This window comes from Antechinus flavipes, chromosome 3 (genome assembly GCF_016432865.1).
Source record: "Antechinus flavipes isolate AdamAnt ecotype Samford, QLD, Australia chromosome 3, AdamAnt_v2, whole genome shotgun sequence".
Taxonomy (NCBI): Eukaryota; Metazoa; Chordata; class Mammalia; order Dasyuromorphia; family Dasyuridae; genus Antechinus; species Antechinus flavipes.
The window spans coordinates 75,900,237-75,922,709 of NC_067400.1; the positions used below are offsets into that span (position 1 = coordinate 75,900,237).

Genomic DNA, 22,473 nt, shown 5'->3' on the forward strand with positions numbered 1-22,473 from the left:
CTGTTGTTTTCCCCAGAAGATATTTCACATTCTTTTCCATTGTTTGATTTTTTTGGATTTGCTTGACTGATTCTTCTTGTCTCCTTGAGTCATTCAATTCCATTTGTTCAATTCTGATTTTCAATGAGGTATTTTTTCACTGACTTTTTAAATATCTTTTTCTAATTGTCCAATTGAGTTCTTTTGTTCTATGGAATTTTTTTCCATTTCGCCAATTTTATTTTTTAGAGAGCTATTTTCTGTTTCCAGTTCACTAATCCTATTTTTCAAGGATTTTATTTCTTTATCCACTCTGTCTTTAAATGAGTGGGATGACTTCTCCATACTCTCTTGCCAAGCCTCCCTCCCCTTTTCCCATTTTTCTTCTAGCTCCCTTGTGAGAGCCTTTTTAATTTCTTCTATGAGATTCATCTGTGCTGAGGAACAGATGATCTCCTCCTTTGGGGATTCACCTGGAGACTGTCTGTTTTTAATCTCCTCAGGGTTTAGAGTCTACTCTCTATCTGTATAGAAGCTGTCAAGAGTTAAGGTCCCTTTCAATTTTTTGCTCATTTTGTCAGAGAAGAATCAAAGACAAACTAGCAAAAAGAAAAAAAGAAAAAACCCCTAAATGGAGTCTGCTTTTTTGGGGGGAGGGGCTGGTTGGTGTTACCGAGCTTCCTCTACAGACTGCGGGGCAGCAGCGAGGCACTAGCAGGACTGTGCTGCGCCTGCGCTCTGAGACTCCAAGAGTGTGCTGAGACACTGTGGAGGAGGAGTGGCCAGGTCCTGAGAGACTTCAGCTGTTTGGGGTTGTATTCTTCATCCCCCGTGTTTTAAGCTTCTCTGCTGGGCTGCTGACTTGGGCCAGGGCAAAGTATCCAGTCCTGTAGCAAAGCTCCCCCTGCAGAGATGGCTGAGCACCCCACCCCCTCTCCAGTCTGCTCCTGTGCTCTCGCTGCCGCTGCCCTCAGCCTGCGCCCGATCCCAAACTGTCCCAGCCCTCACGCAAAAACAGACTTTTCTTGGCGAATCTCAAGGATGTCTTCTCTTGGTAACTATTTGTGGGGTTTTTTTCAGTCAAGCATTAATTCAGAGGCTTGTAATGGAATGGATAGTAAGAGAAAATGTGGAGCTTACACAGCTGTGTGCCTCCTCTCCGCCATCTTGGCCGGAAGTCCCACCTACTTAATCTTAAAACCCTTTAATCTAAAATAAGAAAATATGGTTGGGAGCTGAATTACAGAAGGTGGAGCATATAATAGTTCAGCAGGGGAACCCTTAGGAAATGGCTCAAGAAGCAAAACAAATGAAATAAAATCTTAATTTATTGTAACTCTTATTTATATACAGTACAATTTTCCAAAGTCATGGGAAATATCACTTAAATAGTTAGCATGTCAATCATATAAAACAGCTAGAACCAAGATAGAATAGAAATATATACAATTATAATACATCAAGTGCTTTCAACAGTTAGCTGGATCTCCTTTAATTAAAAGTTATTGTGATATACAACACAATTTTCCTAGTTAAAATTAACTTTGTCAAAAATTCATCTTACAAAAATGATAAAAGCAGTGATTTGCAAAACACTGCCCATGATTGTAATTGATTTTCCTATAATACAATGCACCCTTCTTAAAAGAAAAAAAGACATTGCACTCGACAATAATGCCTAATCCACGTTAGCTCTGTCAACAACCGACAGGCCTCATGACCAGATCTGTTGCCCCAGTCAGGATCACATAATTTTTTTTTTTTTTCAGTTCTCTCTTTGGCTCCTTCATCAGGCTCTAAAAACAGTATGGACATCTTTCCTTCCTAATCAATTTTAACCAAGTCAGTTTTAAATGGCTAAAGGGAAGATTTTGACTGAAACAACAAAAATTAATGTAGCTCAGCTACCCACAGTATTAAAAGTAATTTAAAAAATCTATATCTGTTTCAAGGGCATAATTAATAGACTCTTTTTTGTAATGGTAATTGTTTGGATTAATAAGTTCAAAGTATTTAAATGTCCAAAAGTGCTGAAGAAATTTCTTATTCACTCAAATGATGGTACCATTTATTATCTTTACCCTTAGATATTGCTTGGCAAACTTTTTTTCGATCTTTGATGCCAGTAAAAACTATGCATTTTGATAAAGTTGTTTAAAAACTACTGTAAAGTAACAGTTTACTTTCACTCATCAACTATATATTCATTTTTCATAAAGTTTTTATCCTAAGAACAAAAACATGAAAATTTCTTCCTGGACCCTAACTTTTAAATATTAATACTTTCAAGTCAATGACAGGGAAGGACAGAAAAGAGTTCAGTCATTTTTAGATATTCATTTTCCAGTTATTACTATATCTGAAAAACTGGTTACAGATGGAAAAAACAGTAACAAAAACTCCCTAAGCTTTATTTAAAGAAAAAGGTTTAGATTTTAATTGAGGCAAATTTGTTCTGTGACTTAATTAAAGTTATCTTATGTTTCTTACTCTCAACTTCAAAGCTAGTTTTAAAAATAAAGGTCATTGCTTGAAGGCAACTGTTTCTGTTGTTTCAAGATTTAGCTTGAAAAATAAAATAAAAACATGGTAGTATAAGCTTCTATTGAATTTTACTAGACCGTGATGCTTTAAAAATGGCATTCATATGTTTTTGTTTAGTACAAAAAAAAAAAAAAAAAAAAGGCATCATCAACCATATCCATAGAGTACTATAGCTGCTGCATATGATACTGAAAAAAAAAGACCATTTTTGATTGTAGGGGGAAAAAATTAAAGCATTCTAAAGTAGGAAAACATAGTCTGATCATATAATCCTCATATAGCTGAACAAGAAATATAAGTAGCAAGTCAAAGCTTTATTTTGCATTCAAAACCTGTCTTTCCTGAGCATGTTAACAGGTAAAAACGTTTGTTGAAATGAATTATTGAAATTAACATGTACATCAATATTCTAAATAAATACTGAATATATGAATGCCTTAATTTAGTTGGGTTTTTCCTTCCCATTAAAAAGTGAGTCTTACAGAAGAGGAAAATGACTAAACATGATAATTTGACAAAAGACTATAAAAGCTATCTTCCAAATCTCTTCACTACCATTCTCTACAATCTAGAATATGGCAATATAATATCTGAAATTCACTAAGGCATTGAAATAGCAATTCAGTCTCAAGCTATATTTAGGAATCAAGAAACTGGGCCAAATTTACTGGGGGAATTTTAATCTGGACTTACCCTTTCTATCCATTTTAAAAAATAAAGAACACTATGTCTAATGGTGTCACAGAAAAGTAGATGGATTCTGTTACCCATTTTATAAGAACCAATAAAGCACAGTTTTACTACTTGTTTTGTTATATATTTAAGATGCCCACACTTCTCATCTTTGTACAGATTCTTCATTTTTAGTAAAATATCAAAACTTAAACCACTATTTTTTACATCTACAAAAGGGAACACAATTTTTTTTAAAGAAAAAGTAAGTGCTTATCTTCATATTACAGCAATTCATAAATCCCTATTGTAGCAAACAAGTTCTAGTAAATACTAATTGATTAGTGCTTTGATTTTCCAAAACAAACTTTCAAAAGAATTGTTATTTCAGGTATCCAGATATCTGAACTATATGTAATTTTAAAATATCCAATATTTTTTTTTTTACATGAAGACATATGCTGAATAAATATAGGGAAATGTAGCTACTTGAAATAATCATGGCTCAACCACTCATAATGAAGGAAAAAATCCAGGGGCAATAATCTGATTTCAAAGAAGTATTTTTAAAGTATTCTTTAAGATATCCAAATATTTATTTCCTAAGGAAAAAATCTAGTATTCCTTGCTTTTATTCTTTTAAGTTCACTAAACAATTAGCAAAAAAGAACCATGAAATGGAATTATATATACCTGAGAGGTAATATTTTATCCAACTTCTTAGAGTACTAGCAGGAAGAAGATAGAAAATAGGGTTAGGTGAAGGATGCAGATTCACTTTAAAACACTAGAAATTCTGAAATCCCACAGATTCAACATGAATTGCTTTGCATTGGAAGAAATTTAAATTGATTAACCTTCCTAAAACAAACACTGGAGTTCTTCTTCACTTGCTGAAATCAGGTTGCTTTTGGGGAGGCTAAAGTAAGAACACTCCATTCAAAATTTAATAAGTGATCAGAGATTTGTTTAGCATTGCTCGACTTGATTGACTTTTTTGAACATGTTAGAAGGAAAAGATGAAATAGTGAGGGGCATAGAAATGAGGTATAGTATAGTTAAAATACATTAAATTGCATAAAATCTTTATAAAAAAAAAGTTAGTGCTGCAAAATGTTTTATGGTGATTGTTGTAGTCATCAAATCAGCTAAAATGCTCATAATGGCAGCACTTATAAAAGCCTGAGGACTGATTCTGTAAACCATCATAAATACTTCAGTAAGGAAAAGTTACTTTTACAAGTGCTACAATTTTTACAGAAAAAATAGAAACCACCTTCTGTCAAATCTTTTTGCTATGGTAATACATTATATTGACCTATTTGACTGGCCATTCATGGAATACTGCATTAAAAAAAAAAAAAAAACTCAACTACTAGGCAAATATTTACCTATTTTAAAATTCTGAGGATAATGGATATTAGGATGTATACCAAAAATGCAAAATAACTCACCAAAAATGTTTAAAAAGATAAGGACAGCACAATATGTTGGTCACCATTCGGTTCTTAAGCTAGGCAATAATTATGTTTCATAAGCCCCATCCTCTTATTTACTGGCCTTTAACTGTACATTTTACCTTTAGCCCTTTGATATATCTCTGTCCTTCAATTTAAATGAGGAAGAGAGGTTGTATCAATCAATTTTTCTGATAGTGTACAGCTAATTCACTTTGCATCAGAAAAAAAAAAGTGCAAATTAAGATGCAGATTTTACATTTCAGGTACATTTGGCCTCTACAAGTATTGAAATAAGAGGCCTTTTGCATATAGTGGTGAATGTGAAGGACAGGAAAAGCCTGGAGTTTCTTTTTGGTCCTCTTCTTCTGTTCCTATTTTTTCTAGTTCGCTTCAAAACATGGATTTCATCTCAGCAATTGAGACCCAGTCCTGTCCAGTGGTCAGGCACCATTAGGAAATACTTATCCATTGCTTCACAAAATCTAGTCCTATACAATTCTGGAGAGACTACTGTTGGCATCTTACCTAAGAAAAAGAGATAAGGGAGGGAAGGGAAGAACGGAACAATCAATTGACAAGCAGGCTATTAGAGCAGATAATGTTCATTCTTATAGATGAGCTGCCCACACACACCAGAAAAGCTCAGATCTCTAATACCATTTAGATATTTCTAATGTAATAGCACATTTTCTGTCACCATGACTTTATTATTAGAGAATAACAACTTCTTTTGAATTAATTTTGAACTAAATTAACAAATTAATTTTGAACTAAATTAACAAATCAACTAAGCTGATATGTCACCTTATTAGGTTATATAGTAGATAAATCTACACTGAATTCAGGGAGATACTTAACAAGCTATGCGACTCTGGACCAAGATAAATAACTTCTCTTGACCTCAGTTTCCTCATTTATAAAATGGAGAAAATAAAAAAAGCATCTTCGTCACAAATTTAATGTGAAGATCCAATAAAAACATGTACAAAACATTTTATATGAGATTCTTGATTTGAGGTTTACATTTTGCTAAGGAAGTCTTGTCAGAAAAGCTAAACATAGTCTTGCCTGACTATACAAGGCATATTCAATGAAATTTTTTCTATAGTAAGAAATGCTTCCTTGAAGTTAAGAAGCAATAACAAAGAAGGGCATAACCTGAATAATCCTAGGAATGGGAGAAATGAGGGCTAAACCATTTACTCTTATGAATTTTTGAAGATGACTGTAAAGTCTTAGTATTAAGGAAAAGGAATAAGAATTGATGGATCCATCAATCACGAAGTATTGGCTAGGTAATTAACTATGTTCAGGCAAAAACTGGAGATTATAAGGAAAAGCAAACACTGGCCCTACCTATCTTCAGGGAGTAAAGGAAAAGTGAAGAAATAAGTACAAAGAAATGTCCAATCACCTTGGCCTCCTAAAATTCCCGATGATTTCACTACCATTTCAAGCTTTTTGTCCCATGTAAATGTTCTAATGTAATCTGTCAAAAGAAAAAGAGGTAACAATAAAGTGGAATTTAGAAATGCAATTTGTTTTTAAAATTGTGACTTTGGGGAAAATGTAGAAGACAGAAGATAAGAAACTTTTGGGGGAAAACTCAACAAGTCATTATTCCTCAGGGTTCAGGATTAATCTACAGTATACATTTCAATTTGTGTCATCTTAATAAAAGCAGACTACATATTTACTTACCAATAATTCCAACTACCAGTTCATTACTTGTATCATCTCGTCCCACCAGTAAAGAATAGTCTATAATGAGGTGACTAGATAGAAAATGGGAGTCACTGTGAATAGAGGCTCTCAGCACAGCTTTGCAATGAGACCGGATGTATAAAGGGTTATCTCGAACCATCTTTAAGAGATTTTCATCTAGTAGAACAACATCACAGCTTTCTTTCCCAGTGTCTGTTTTCACATTACGATTCCTAAGAGAGCCCTTCAAATCAAAAACCTGATGTAAAAAAAGAAAAATTTTAATTCACTAAAACCCTCTGAAGTTGGTGTGTTTAATTATATCTTGTAACAACTGTCAAGTAATGAAATGAAAAATGTGGAGAACTTTGTAGATTCAAATTCTGCCTCTGAGACACATACAAGTTGCATGACTCAAGCAAAGGCAGCTGCATCTATGACAGAAGAGAGTTTTTACATAAATCACAGATCTAGTCTCACCCATCTCCTACAAGAGGCCATTTAATAAATCAGTGAAACATAACCATATATTTAGCATTATCTATACAGACACCTAAAAAACATAATCAATTTACTGGCATGAATTATATCATTAAATTGTAGGAAATGTATATTACTATGATTTGCTCAAGAGGTTCAGCAGGTTAAAAGTTTCTCTAACAACTGCCATAAAGAACTAGTTAGTGTGAAATTGGTCAGCAATCTTGTTACTGGATCACTTCACATAAAAAAGTTTATTATAACTTACTACATTGAGGTGTCTGCAGAAAAGTACCAAACAGGCCAATCTATATAATCCAGAATACCTTACCTGTGCCATCTTTCTTCCATAGAAGAGATTTTCCATGACCAAGAGATCTAGCTTCTTCTCAGTATTATTCTGAGAGTTCTTATAACCAATTCGGTAAACCCCAAGAATTTTGGCCAGTGCTGTGGGTCTCTAAAGCAAAAAAAAAAAAAAAAATCATTCAAAGAGAATATCTGAAAATTGTTAAAACATAAACATATGCATTTTAGTGTTTTAATAAATCCTAAAATATGTTCAACTGTTACTAACAAGTTAGATAGATGGCCTGAGAACTCAAGATAATTCTATTATGTGAATTACATATTTGAATATAATAAGAAAAATAATAAAATGGTAAGTTGTTTCTCTATATCAATCTTACCCAATACGAATGCTTTGATAGATTTTTCAAGGCATGTTGTTTTTCAAAAGATAAAAGATATATAGTCCAAGTGCTGCCTTAATAGCTGTATGGTGCTAAAAAATCCTATATAACATTAAGGGTACATGGGAGAATGTAGAAGGATGGAAAAGCATGGTTGAGTTTCAATTCGCACTGATGGAGAAGATATCCACATCAAAGATTCAAGTACTTGATAAGAAAAAGTGCTGATGCTAAAATGACATTTGAGAATTTACAACATTTTCTTTTGTAAGACACAAGAATGAAAAATATTTATTAAGCCCTTGTTATACATCAAGCAGTACTGAGAAGATACAAATACAAAAGGCAAAATCATGCCTGTTCTTAGTGAATATACATTCTAGGAGATGAAGTCTGGGCAAAGGAGAAAAGATGATCACACCCAATAGAAGTAGGATAGATAAAAAGCTGGTGATCAGAGTAGAATGAAAGCTGGACTACCTCATATGATCCTTATACCCACTCTCTGAAGCAAAGAGCAGAAAAATTCTTATTCCTATTTTACAGGTGAAAATTTGAAGTCTAGAGGTGAAGGGAGCTATCTGACATTACACTATTAGTGTGCTAGGATTTGAACACAACTTTTCCAAAGACAAAATTTAGATCTTTCCATTCCAAGCATATCCTATTCATATCTATCTGGATTTTTATTTTTATCCTTTTTAAATCAAAGCTCCATGTTGGAGATGTTGGAGGAGGACAGCAGAGAAGCACAGAAAAATCCAGTATATATTTAAAAAGTCCGTTTTGTTCCTACCTTCTGTTGTACAGCATTAGTAATATAAGTGAAGTAGTGTGGCGCAAAGTCAAGGAAAGACTGGACCTCCAGGCGGGGCATCTGCTTCAAAATGAATCTGTCATCTGAAAAGTTCCAATTTCATATGTTCACAAAATCTCTCTCTCACTGGTGTGTGTGTGTGCGTATGTGTGTGCGCGTGTGTGTGTGTGTGTGTGCGTATGTGTGTGTGTGTGTGTGTGTGTGTGTGTGTGTGTGTGTGTCAAAAGTTAGACATAAGATGATGGCCCTTTGTACCCAGAAATTCCGGAAACATCTACTTAAGCATAAAGAAGGTTGTTGTTACCCCAGAGGTAGGGTAGGAGTCCCTATAAAATCATGGATCCTATGTAAACATATAGGGATGTATGTAAAACATAAATACAAATGTGCAATATCTACATTTATGTCCAACTTCTCTGCACTTGAGAAAATAAACAAATTAGGTCATTTAATTAGATAAATGATTCAGGATCTGAAATGGTTTACTATAAATATATCTATATATTGACAGTGCTTAAATCTTGAAGGGACTCAATGTAAACCATTTCAAAAATGCTGGACAAATCTATATCAATTACTTTAGCTCTCTAATTTTAACAATGTATACATGTTTATATGAATATCCATGTATAATTTTATATTATAATGGTATATGATATATAAGATTAGGTAACCAAAGCAAGCAGATATATATAATTCCTTGCCATTATAACTTTCCTATTAAGCTTGAAGGCACCATCTTTCCATCACCCACATTCATATATACAATGTTATCCCTGCCTCTCCCTTGTTTCTTATCTCCTATAACCAATTAGATTTTAGATCTTTCCATTCTATGTATCCAACATCTTTCATTTCTCTCTCCTGTCCACTCATAAAACCATGATCTAAGTTCAGTACTTCATTACTATTTCTCTTATTTATGAAAGAAATATTCTAAGTAGTATTCCAAGTAATCCTTCACACATAACATTCCTAAGACTCAGATATAACTAAGATTCAAAATCCTACTAAAAAAACCTTCAAAGACTCCCTACCACTGGATAAAATACAAACTTCTCCTCCTCGCATCACAACCTTGCCCCCAACTACCTTTGTAAACTTATTTCATATTACTCGCTTTCCTGCAGTCTACATTCTAGACAAATTGGACTGCCTACATATTTCCCAAACTCAGCATTCCACTATTCACCTCTGTACATTTACACATGCTATTCTCCAATCCTGAAATGTATTTCCTTATTGTCCATCTCTGAGAATCAATATCTTCCTTACAAGCTCAACTCAGATGTTCCTCTCTGCTCTGCAGATAACCAGATCTTCTCCACTGATAAGTATTCTCTCTCCCCTCAAACTGCCTAATATTTGCTTATCTTTCTAAACGTCCCCCTGCTCCTCCAGTAAATTTAAGCCCTAAGAGGGAAAAGAATGTGTCCTTTTTGTCTTTGTATCCCCAGGGTTGGTAGATGCTTAATGTCCACAGAACTGAATGTAAATTGAATATAGAATTGAATAAATGCTAGGTGGCACAGTGGATAGAGCACTGAAGCTCTCTCCTGAAGTCAAGAAGACTTCTCTGATCTCATATCTGATCTTAGATACTTAACAATTCCTAGCTGTGTGACCTTGGACAAATCACTTAACCCTAATTGCCTCAGATTCCCCCCCTCAAAAAAAGAATTAAATATAAACAAAAAAAATATACATAGAAAAAGAGAAACTTGTTTGTAAATAGCTATATGTTCATACATATAGATACATCTAACCCTGAGGGATCTAAAACTATTACAGATAATTGATGGTTTTACATGAGACCATTTTTAACAGAATACAAAATAATTCATTCATCTATTTAATGGTTATTATCTAAAATATAGAGAAAAGTTGTAAGCAGAATATTATTTTCTTAGTTACAGAGCTAGAAAGAACATTAAAAGAACATATGAAAACTTTCATTTAGCTAATGGAGTATGACTTAGTGGCAAAAGGCTGGTCTTACAGTCAGGTAAACCTGAGTAGGGGGCTCACTTCTGACAGGTAGATACCTCAGCAAAATAGCTTAATCCTTCAGTGCTCTAAGTAACTCTCCAAAACTAAAGTTAGAGAGAAGGGGCAACCGACACTGATAGAGGAAGCTCTTCACTAGTACTGATAGAATCACATGTTAGATAAAAAAAAAAAACAAAATTGAGCCCCAAACCACACCCATATCCCCATTAGACACATGATAATCTAGGCTTTTTCTTTTCTTTAAAGAAATATAGCCTGCTTGGGCAACGTTTAATAGAAATTAATGGCCTATGACATCATCACAACAGAAATTCTTACTAATCTAAATTAGTTTTCTCCAAGTCCTTTTCAAGTCATCTAGTTTTTAGGTAGAGATGAAGAAAATTCAGTACCATCATCATAAAATGATGTAGCTATTTCCTCATCTTCAAGTTAAATACATTTGATTTATTTTAGCTTTTCTTCATTAATCTACTCAATTTTTCCTTTTCAGCCCTCTCCAAAGTATTCCATTCCATTTTAATTTGTGGAACCCAGAATCAAACATATGTATTTAACTAATGTTTATTAACCATTACATCCCATAAAATGCATATTTCTTGCTATGTCATTTATACCTTCAAGTACAAGAAGGGAAAAAAAAAGTTTCTTTCTAAAAAACAAAATTCTCGTATCATATACCTCAATACAAGTTGCTTCCTAAGCCATAAGATTATAAAATTTAGAGGAACAATTTTAGCAATATCATAGTCTAAGGCTCTCATTTCATAGATGAAAAAAGTGAAATCTCCTAAGAGTGAATGAGTTGTCCAAGATCAAAACAGTAGGATAGTAATGAGTAGTTAGAGCTCAAACTCAGATCTTTCAATTCCAAAGTTTTATTTTCCACTGAATCAATGTTTTCTTCTGGTCATACACACCTTTAAAAAAAAAAAAAAAGATAAAACACTATCAACCAAGTAAACGGCTAACTTACCTTCAGTCACATAAAATGCAGCTCCTGACTTTCCACCCCTGGCTTGCCAGGGCAAAGAGTGAGAAAGGGAACGGATAAAATCCTCTTCACTGCTCCCCAAGATTACTTCCCGCATCTTATGAAATTCTCCAGCATAATAGAGTCGGCAGTAAAATTTGGCATTAGCATCAGAAAACTCTATGAACAAATACAAAGGAGGAAAGAAAACTTTATAAATCAAAAATAAAACATTTACCTTAAAAAAATACAAACAATTCATTCCTTCCAAAGCTATGTGCAAAATGACAGTTTCATTATTAAGACCATTTTTCTAGAGCATTATAATAATTCTGCCAAGGAAATGTTCAGAAAGGATAAAGGGCATTTTATGAACAGGCATATACTTTTAGGACAATTAAGAACAAAGCAAAGCAGAGTCAAAAACCAATTACCTCTTTTTACAGTGGTTCTGAATCTTATTTTAAAATCATACACACTATGATTTTAAATTATTCTTATCATTTTTTATAAAATCATCCATTTTCATAAAATTATCTTAATAATGTCTTACAGCAAAAAAAGATATTAGATGTCAATTACTACATGAAATCTTGCATCATATATGAAGTTGCTACTTAAATATAAAGTTACCCTTTTAACAAGTTTCACATCAGCTTGCATAGGCTTATTTATCTGTTTTTATCACATATGGTAAAATAACCAATAGCTATTATTTGTTTTTTTAAGTCAGAAGATCTGGAGATGACAATTTGTATGACTACAACCCTCAAAACTGCCCTAAACGATTCTATACTTACGAAGCTCCACATGAGGATTTGCAAGTTGCTTTTTTTGGGTTTCTCCTCCATCTATTTCATCTGAAAAAATTATTTTAGGGACAAATAAAGTAATTTTCATACTAGAAGACAATTAATTTTCAAAATTAATCAATAGCATAACATAATACAGTTTTAGTCTTAGGAAGAACTTATTCTTCTTGGCTTATATTTAAACCAACAAATCAAATGAATTATCAGCTCAGCTAAATTTCTAGCTAAAATACAAATTCTACCCATACTGCAGCAAATTGAAAGGCAATCTTTCTCTAAAGATTGCCCTGCAGAATATATTATTTTAAGAAAAAAAATAACTTAAAAATTCATTTCTCTTTCCACGCATGAAATGTTCTCTTGACTCACCTCCTCAAATTTTGGATCTCCAGTTCCCTTCAAGGCTTATCTCATAATATTTCCTAACAGCAAGTCCTTCCTGATAGCCCCTATTGGGACAGTTTTCCCCAGTTTCCAATGAAATTATCATCCCCTGTAATTGTTCATTTGTTCATGAATCCATTTCCACAGTAAAACTTTAATTCTTTAGAGTAAGGATTGTTTTGGGTTTTTTTTTTCTGTCTACTACAAGGCCTGGCATAGAGTAGGCACTTATGTTTACTGAATTAAACTGATTGCAAACATTGTTAATCATTTACAAATAGCCAATTAGTAAGCTTTTATTTTTGTATTTTCTACATTTCAAAATTTATCTTTCAAAACAGAACAATACTTTAAGGATAATACTTTTAATTTTATATGCCATAAGCAACCCATTAAATAAGAGCTGGAGAGTCCATTTAAATTTGAGTTTTTTTAAAAAGGCAACAAAATTATTCTTCAGGGTTATTTTTAGACCATCTACTCATATTCTAATTCTGTACCCAAAATATTCAATAGGTAATAGTAAAAGAAAAATCAAAATGAGAAAAATATTCTAAATTGTGCAGTGAATTATGAAAAAGGAAGTATAAATCTTATTGAGTAAACAACATTATTTCGAAGATTCTGGCAAAATTCAGCTTTCTAGATTATAAATTCAAAGCTTTATCATAAGAGTAATAAGCACATACTGTCCATCCAAGTAATGTAAAATAACTAAACTGAAAAATATTTTATTAAACTTCACAACTCTGAACACACCTTGAGGTTCCATTCCTTGGTTTTCTGCCCCTTCTTTACCCATCTGCCCAACCTGGTAGTAGGCACTATCTGCTCCGCGTAAAGTCTCCTTCTTTTGGGAAGACAGATCAGGGCTTTTCCCTCCTGTACCACGGAAGAAAGACAACACTCCCGAAGCCTTTTTGGCTAAAAACAAAATAAATGAATATTAATTTAAATTAATAAATTAATAATTATTTTAATCATCATCATCTTATCACGTTACCTGAAATTCAAATATCTAAAATAATTTCTGAATGGAAGGAGGTATTATACAAAGATGGAATTTAGAGTTTTACTGAAACTCTCAGATTCATGTTTTATGATTTCTTATATGTAATATGCTCCATTGCCCTGTGCAGTCAGTCAGCTGTTCTCATAAGTTAAGAGGCATGGAACAAGAGAAACTACTCTGAGCCACAAGACCCATAATACGCTGTCGACAGCAGTTCCTGAGAACCAACACAATGACTATCAGTCAAAACAACATTATACTTTACATCAGCCAGTTAACATAAAAAGCTTATAGTCAAAGTTCTAATAATTCAACTAACAATTTTTTTAATAATAGGAGAATTTACAATTACTAAACACTAATCTTAGTAATATCTGTAATCATTCTGAAGGATGGTAAAAATAAAGTTTTATTTTTGCTACATGTGTTTAGAGTGAGAAATACGGCATGATTTTTTTGCTCTTATTTTTACTGGACTTCATTTTTACTTTAGCATTAACTATTGCTGGTTTTAAGCATCTTATTATGTGTGACCTCAGATCATTTGTTCTTTATATAAATCTACAAGAAACTGCATGGTTTATGAAGAGCTTATGGTTGTACAAGAAAAAAGGCAATTATTCGCTAGCAGCATGACAACAAAATAGTTTATACAAGTGAAAAGAGGTTATTTAAAATTCCATAATTTTAGGAGACTAAGGCAATACTACATAACTAAGCTTCAAAACCACTTCTCAAAAGAATAAGGAGGTATAAGATTGATAACAGAGGAATTTTGTACAAATCAAACAAATCAGTAGCACTGTGCTGAGTATTCAAAAACAATAAAATGAAACAGTGCCTATTCCCCAGGAACTTCCATGCCCCGAGATGCAATGTATGCATATTTAAATATGTGTGGAATAAATATTAATACAACAGTGAGGGGAAAGCACTAGCATTTGGGGAAGACAAGGAAAATCTTTGTGTAGTAGGCAAATCATAAACTGAGTCCTAAAGGAATGGTACAGAAGACACACAGGTGAGAAAAACCAAGGGCAGTTTGGAAATGAGAAACTGGACAAGTAGAAAAAAGAATGATGGTGCAATTATCAGGAAGTGAAGTTTAGAACAAGGAGGTCTGGGGAGTCATATGCAAAGTTCTTTTTTGGACAGACTGAACTTAAGAGGTCTATGGGACATCCAGAATGAGATGTCCAAAAGGCAGCTGGTGATAGACAACTGGAGCATAGGAGGCCAAGGAAGATAATATGGAAGTCTGCCAGTCATCTGCTTGTATTCATGGGAACTGTTATGGTCAATAAATAAGTGCAAAAGAAAAAGAGGCAAGAGAACAGGGCAAAGAGAGTTGGGGTACACAGAGAATTTAATAAGCATGACATGGATGACGAGTCAGGCAAAGGAGATTGAGAAGGAGTAAAAAGGCAAGAAGGAGGAGAAATAGGGGAGAGAAGTGTCACAAAAACACAGAGAAGTGGCAATAGCCAAGAAAGGTTGGTATAAAATGTAGCAGAAAAGTTAAGAATGAGAAAAAAGGTATCAGAGTTAGAAATCACTAATACTTTGAGAAAAACAGTACCAGTTAAGTGATGTGATTGGGGAAGCCAAATTGCAAAGATTTGAGAAGGGAATGAGGGATGAGGAGATAAGGAATTGGAAGCAAAGAATATGTAGTTAGTTTTTTCTAAGACCCTAGCTGAGAAAGAATTAAGCAACTGCTTAAGAGCATAGTGGAGTAAGAGAAGGCTATTAAGCATGAGGAGACATGCATATATTTACAGGCAGCAGGGAGAAAAACTAGAGAGAAAAAGGGAGTGACTGAGGAAGCACTATGCTGGAAAAAAATGGGAAGATAGAATACAGGATACGAAGAGAAGTTGGCTTTGTTTAGAAGGATGGTCACATTAGAAACTGGAATAAAGGAAAGAATAGAGAATTGATATCAAGGGGTTTTATGATAGATAGGGATATGAGAAAGCTCACAGAAAATGGTTTCATGATAATATAGTTCCTTTAGCAGAGACTCTAAGTTGAAAATTCCATAAGTAAAGAATTATCCTTCTGAATAGCATCTGGGCAAGCACAGGTGCTTGAAATTCTTGTTCAACTGTTTACATCAATAGAAGCAAAGATTTAGAGCTGGAAGGAGTATGTATCTAATCCAAACCCTTCATTTTACAAAAAACACTTCAGAGGAAGAGATCCTAAATGCTTGTCCAAGGTCACAAAAGTGGCAGCCAGGTTCAAGCCCAGATATTCTGATAGTAATCTAGTATCTTTCTACTACATTACATCACAAGGTTTAACAGTTATACAATATATACCAGGACAAGTGCAAAGCAGGCAAAAAAAAAACCTATGTCAAATTTTCAAAACTAAATATCAAAAGAAGTAAATGCTCTTGTTGATTATTTCTCATTTGATTGCTTTTCCTTTTTCACTAACACCTATCAGTACATATTACTGCAGCTAGAATAACAAAACTAAGCCAAGTATTTGTGCTAACACAGCAGCTATACAATCTTACCTGGATGAGGTTCGGCTTCCACTGGTCGACTTGTTGATCCCCCTGCAATCTCTGGTAATCTGACAGGACTGCTACTCTTGGGTCTGCTGTCCAAAGTACTGAAATGTCAAGTAGAAATGAATTGTAGACATCAATTTATACATTTAATTCATAGCTTACAGAAACATAGAAAATTGAAAAACAAAAAAAGGATTTTTTAACTGGCAAAAAAAGAAAATAAGATGATATTAAATAAGCTGTTTGCTCCCCTGATAGTTCTTTCAATTTTTATCTCAGAATCAGGAACTTTTTCTTGGTTATGGTTTTAGTTGTAACTTTGAAAATCCTACTTAGATACTTCAATCCAGCATGGTAGTAGCCCAACACTGTTAAAGGGATTCGAATGTACATTAAAAGTTCTAGCATGTTTTATCAAGCTAGAAACAGCCTGAAAACTGACTGTTCTTGACGTCGAGGGCACAGACGAGCTAAGTTTGGACAATAATATCTCCAAAAGGTGGGCCACTAAGTGATAAATTGTTTTGGATGGACAATGACCATTTTGTAAGGCAGACAGATCTTGGGGACACAATGCAGAGGTAACAAACTTGAGGATGAAGTAAAATTTGAGAAGAATATGTCAGAGACTTTTCAGGATTGGGAAGGAAACTAAGTGATAAAGTCATTAATTTTTTTTTTAATTATACTGCTTAAGACACAAAGACAAAATTTTGCCACAAACTATTTCAGTGACTGATTTCTTTTCTTCATTCTTCTTGAATAAATTGAGTTCATGCAATAAATCTTGAGTTTTAATTGAAAAAAAAAAAAAAAACCAAATAACAAGTTCTTTCACTTCAGCTAGCTAAACTGTATTGGTAAACCTAATTTAGTAAAAATCAGTGAATTCGTAGGTTTAACCTTAGATGACAAAGAAAAAATTCTCAGCTTAAGGGGAAAGAAATTAGGCTTGCCTGTTAGTAACCTGATCATAGAAATCACTTTAAAATATAATGCTACCATTAAGTGAAATTAAATATTTTATTTATCAAGCTGTCAAATCAATTTCAATTGCAGTGACAATATCAAATTTCAGAACATTAAACAAGACCAAACAAGATCTAATTCCCAAAAAGTTTCTCAAACTTTTTCAGAAAATTATCTTCTTTTTAAAAAAATTTTTTGGAAAGTCAGACTATATTATAAAACAGTAACATTTCTAAATGAAAAATAAACAAACAAACAAATGGGAGTAACAAAATCCTGCAGACTTGAATAATTAAGCAATTACTGGGCAAATCCCACTACACCATCCTCCAAAAGACTGTTCAGGATTCTATTATTTGTTATACTAGAATTGTTTTACCAAATAACGCTCAAAATAAGTGAGCAATCTTCTGTAACTCTGATTTTTATCAAATAAGTATATTTAATATACTTATAAAAACTTATATCTTATATAATATTATTATATATAATGACTTTTCATTTTTAGAAAAAAATTTACAAACCTGCTTGCTTGTAGCACCTCCTCAGTAGTATTTCGCAGAGACACTTTGGATAATTCATCTAAGGCATTTTTGTACTCCTTACAACTTAAAATAGAAAGAGGCAGAAAACTATTTAGAACATTTGACAGAACAGAGAATGTTACAACTAGAATATCATCTAATGCAATCTATTCATTTCATAGCTTGGCTTTCCACTTGAAGCAAACATACAAGCTGTCAGGGAACCATAATTCAAAAGTTCATCTAGGTTGCCTAAGGAAATCTAAGCTTGAGGAAAGAATATGGTTCACATAGTTGTTCATAACTCCCTCTAACTCCATAAAAATACTTGATAATTACAAATGCTTAGCCAATAACCTTCAATTGAAGCAGATATTTCCATATTCATACACAAAGAAACAATATCACCTTTTTAAACACAAAAAGACATATGACTTCCCATTGAAATAATATTTAAAATAAAAAAGACAATTTTAGATTCAGTCATGTTAATGACACTTAATATCAACAATTAGAAAATAAACATTCAAATATCATTTTAGATACAACACATAAATGGAAAAACAAAAGACTCAAAAGCACTGAAAATTATTCATCTTTTTACAAGGCAGGAAAATATCATGGGTAGTACTTATAGCACAAGGCACATATCATGGAACAAAATATACTGTCAAGTCTGCTAAGTGAAATTGCTAGGAAAATAGGAAAAACTGATAAATAATTGGCTGCACAGCATATTGTACCTTTAAAGCATATGTCTTATCATAGAGTATCTATGGAATAAGATAATAAGAAAATTGGAAAATACAAAGAACAAGATGGATGGGACTCTTTAACTTGTTTAGTTATTATTAGGTTAAAAGATTATCTTGGACTCCATAGCTAACTGATAAATAACAATAGTTATGTTACCTTTAAAAAGATATTTCAATCATATGAATACATCCTAAAAAAAACTTTACTTATTTATAATTAATGATTTTGCTTAATTTTTTTTTTGGTGTCATAGACCCCCTACTAAAAATGTTTTTAAATGCACAGAATAAAACACATAGGATTATAAATGGAAACAATCATACTGAAATACAGTCATCAAAATATTTTTTAAAAGAAGTTCAAGTTAAGAACTACTGCTTTAAACAGAAGTGAATGATTTCAAGGATTATATCTGAAAAAATCAATTACCTGAGAGCAAAAGCAATAATGGAACTGGGTTCCTTCTCACAGACTGCAATCGGGACACGTTCATGCTCATACATTAAATAATGTTTATCTGGGTCACTAAACAGAAAAATGTGGTAAAAATAATAAATGATAAAAATGATAAGTTAGTTTTGCCTGAATATAGAAATGTTCAGCCACAAAAATAGGACAATCATGATCTTATTTTAAAGCAAAAATGTATTTATTTATTTTTAATTTAACTTATTTATTTATTTTAAAGCAAAAAATGTTTTTTAAGAAAACTCATAACTTATAAATTACCTAAACACTACTAACTACAAATGTAAATTTCCTAATCAGATACTGCAAATTTAAGTCTAATAATCTGATTTTTTTAAATGACAACTCAAGCACAGGTCTCCAATTAGGAGATTCTAAAGCAGTCATCTCAGCAACAAAAAACTGTGCTCGTTGTCACAATGTCTGTTGTGGCTGTATTAATAAGGATGGGCAATAAAGAATATATTCCCAAAACAATCTGTTTTGCAATAAACTCAAAAGAGGCTGTATACAGAAGGTATACAGAAACTGAAGGATGAAATGATTCAATTTAAGTCAAAGTTGCACTACCCAACAAAGAAAAAGGAAAACAGCAAAACATCCTGCAAAAATGTTACTATCTTCTCTAGCTAGAAAAAAAATTCTTGTTATACACCATGCAAAAAACATTATAAATAAGAATATCTTTTTAGCTGCATATGTACATGGTAGTGAGACCAATGTTGGATTCCCATACAAGTCAATCAGTTTCACACAAATCAAACTACCAATATTAAACTCCTAATTCAGGCCAGCAGTTGTACAAAAGAAGAGATTAGGTAAAAGTACAAAAGGCCCAGGGAAAATAAGCACCCATATGAAGGACACTAAAATTTTCAGCTAATGATATCAAGTAGCCTCAAATTAATCTATGAAGTACAAAATTTAAGTACTATGAAAACACCTAGGTGGTCCACAGGACACAACTGTATCTTCAATAAATGTTACGTAGCAGCCAGTCAGCCTAGGAATCAGGAAGAGTTGGATTCAATTTCAACCTACTGACCCAAACAATCATTAACCTCTTACTATCTGAGACAACTATTTGAGACTCTTAGCTGCTGAACAATTGCAGGAAGTTTCTTCATCAAGAGGTCAGGACCAACACTATGCTGCCTCCGACTTCAAAAACTATATAAACATATCAAAATGTAGATAATATAATTTGTCATGATTTTTTGCAGTTCTTAAAATACAATTACCCAAAGTGAATTACATATCTTATTAAGGGAAGAACAGTTAACATTTTTTTCTGTTATCATTATAGCCTAGGGTATTGCTGGCTAAATTAATTAATCTCCCTTTCTGTATCTAAGTGATAATTCACCACCAAAAATCAAATTTCAGTTATGTACATTTCATCACAAAATTCAATACCTTCCATTCTCAAACACATTAAACCTTACAGAAAATACAAATATTTGCAAAGTAATAGTATTTTGTATAAAATAGGAACAAATATCAAAATCTTTTATATTTTTTTCTGTTCCTTTGTCCATGTCCTGAAAAGAGAATTTTTCTGCACTAATAATTCAAACTAATGAATAGGCATAAAGTATACCAGGCCAATTAATCAATTTCTATGTAATATATAAATAATGAAACTATTTCACATCATCTCAAACTAATAAAGTCAAGCAAATCTATGTCAATTTATATTAAGTATAGTAAGAGAGTAATGCTTCTAGTAAAAAAAAAATTGGGATATTTTAAATTAAAGTAACTCATATAATAAACAAACCTTTAACCCAATGAACTTGTATTAGACTAATACTCACAAAGGAAAAGGGATAGGATTATAACTATTTCCTGGAAGCAAATTTGCAAAGATAGCCTTCATTGTTGATTTTTCTTTTACTTGGCTGTCTGTAGATCCCAATAAATGTCCATCAAATACATCTGGAATGAAGAAGAGTACTCCATGTATATCTAATATTCTATACAGTACAAAATATATAGTTTTAATTTTGGATTTCTTCCTATAATGTGTCTTTTATATTGTACATATCAATAAAGTTGAATGTTATAGCCTGAAAAAATTATTCCATGATTTGAGAAAGAAAAAGGGAAAGATCATAATGTATCATGCAGAATTATTTAACTCTACCTTCTGAATTACTAATTGTATCTGCTTCAGAAGACCCTCCCATCAATTGCTCAGACAGGACTTCAGGAGGAGTAGGCAATTGGAGATGCGTGGAATTCGTGGAACTCTGACTTGATAAGGTTGTTAAGAATCGATCCTCTGAAGAAAAGTGAAAAGAAATTTTGACAAGCTTTTTAAACCTCTGAATTGTTTTAAATTATTTTTTATATTTGTTATTCATTATTATGATGTTTAGATTTCAGATCTATAATGATTCTATTTTTAATCTGATATTTTTAAAAGAAAAACAAGATTATTTATATCCAATGTGATTTTTAAACTAAAAGTGAAAAACATCAGCTAGACAACCTGATTTTATACATAATCTGAGTTTGTTTTTAGCTGACTCAAATTCATTAGAATTTCAAATATAATCTTAAATCCTAATCTACTGTTAATAATGCTATGCCACTCAGCTTTCCATAAGACAACTTCCTTTACTACAATAATGCATAAAACAAGGATACTATTTTTAAAATGTATTAAATCATTTTTTAATCAAAAATCACCTCAAAAAAATTTTTTAATCTCACTTAATCATAACTAAGATGTACTACCCTAAATCCAGATATTTACATTGGGAAAATATTTCTAAATAATTTTTTTCTACAGATTTGACTACAAAGTCACCAAATTAGTGACTTAAAAAACTGAAGCTAATCTTTAAAAAAAAAAAAAAAGTGTGGGGGAAAAAAAAGATTTATGAGAAAAAAAAAGAATCAAAAAAGAATCAAACCTGAGAATCTGCTCTTTAGCTAGAAGTTAAATTTTAATTTATTCCCAATTCCTTGTTCATATTTGCATCTAATATATGATTCTTTAAAGTTAATAATGTAATAAATGTCCTAGAAATGAAATGCACATCACTAATTCCAGAGAAAGAAAAGAATTACATTGACCATTTTAAAAGTCCTCAAGGTTAACATAAGACATTTCAATTTAAAGACAAACCTTTTTCTCCATTCTGAAGTCCAGGAGAAACATTGCGTGGAGATGCATCCATTGCACTTATCTGTAGAGAACAGAATACTTGTTATAATAAGAGGAGCATTAGCATGTGGGCTTGTTGATTCCAATTACTATTCTAGTATCTAACAACTCTTTTTGATTTATTTATTCCATCCCACAAAACCTTTCCACAATCTTTTTACCCTAAATGGCTCTGGAGATCTTCCATTCCCTAAGAACAACATTCAGGATGTTATCAACACTATATGTTTTCACAAATTTTTTAATGAAAATTATGTATTAAGACTATATGAATAATCCTCAATGAACTTTCAAATTAAATTCCTTATGGTTATGCTTAAAGTTATGTTTCTGTCTCAAATATATACAAACTGACCAAGAAGCATTTCCTCTGTAATGTGGAATCAGGAAGACAGCAAACTTACTTAGTCATTCTGCTAAGTCATTACTGACTTCCAGGCATTCTAAATAATACTCTATGAACCATGGTCATTTGAATTTATTCCTTTACTAGTCTTCTGTCATCTAAACAACAATAC

At 32.4% G+C, this 22,473-nt stretch overlaps 1 protein-coding gene across 1 annotated transcript in view; it reads right to left on the reverse strand.

Annotated features, from left to right (window-relative positions):
• Nucleotides 1-1,289: 1,289 nt before the first annotated feature.
• The window catches only part of PIKFYVE (phosphoinositide kinase, FYVE-type zinc finger containing), a 109,707-nt gene continuing 88,523 nt past the window's right edge, over nt 1,290-22,473 (reverse strand). The window contains exons 29-42 of the mRNA XM_051983674.1: nt 21,917-21,977; nt 20,927-21,064; nt 20,598-20,718; nt 18,742-18,837; nt 17,557-17,640; nt 16,067-16,164; nt 13,287-13,451; nt 12,132-12,191; nt 11,335-11,511; nt 8,328-8,431; nt 7,171-7,299; nt 6,357-6,618; nt 6,070-6,144; nt 1,290-5,180 (exon numbers count right to left, since the gene is read on the reverse strand). Coding sequence (XP_051839634.1) covers nt 5,065-5,180; nt 6,070-6,144; nt 6,357-6,618; nt 7,171-7,299; nt 8,328-8,431; nt 11,335-11,511; nt 12,132-12,191; nt 13,287-13,451; nt 16,067-16,164; nt 17,557-17,640; nt 18,742-18,837; nt 20,598-20,718; nt 20,927-21,064; nt 21,917-21,977 — 1,686 coding nt within the window. The 3' untranslated portion in view covers nt 1,290-5,064. The remainder of the gene's footprint in view (nt 5,181-6,069; nt 6,145-6,356; nt 6,619-7,170; nt 7,300-8,327; nt 8,432-11,334; nt 11,512-12,131; nt 12,192-13,286; nt 13,452-16,066; nt 16,165-17,556; nt 17,641-18,741; nt 18,838-20,597; nt 20,719-20,926; nt 21,065-21,916; nt 21,978-22,473) is intronic.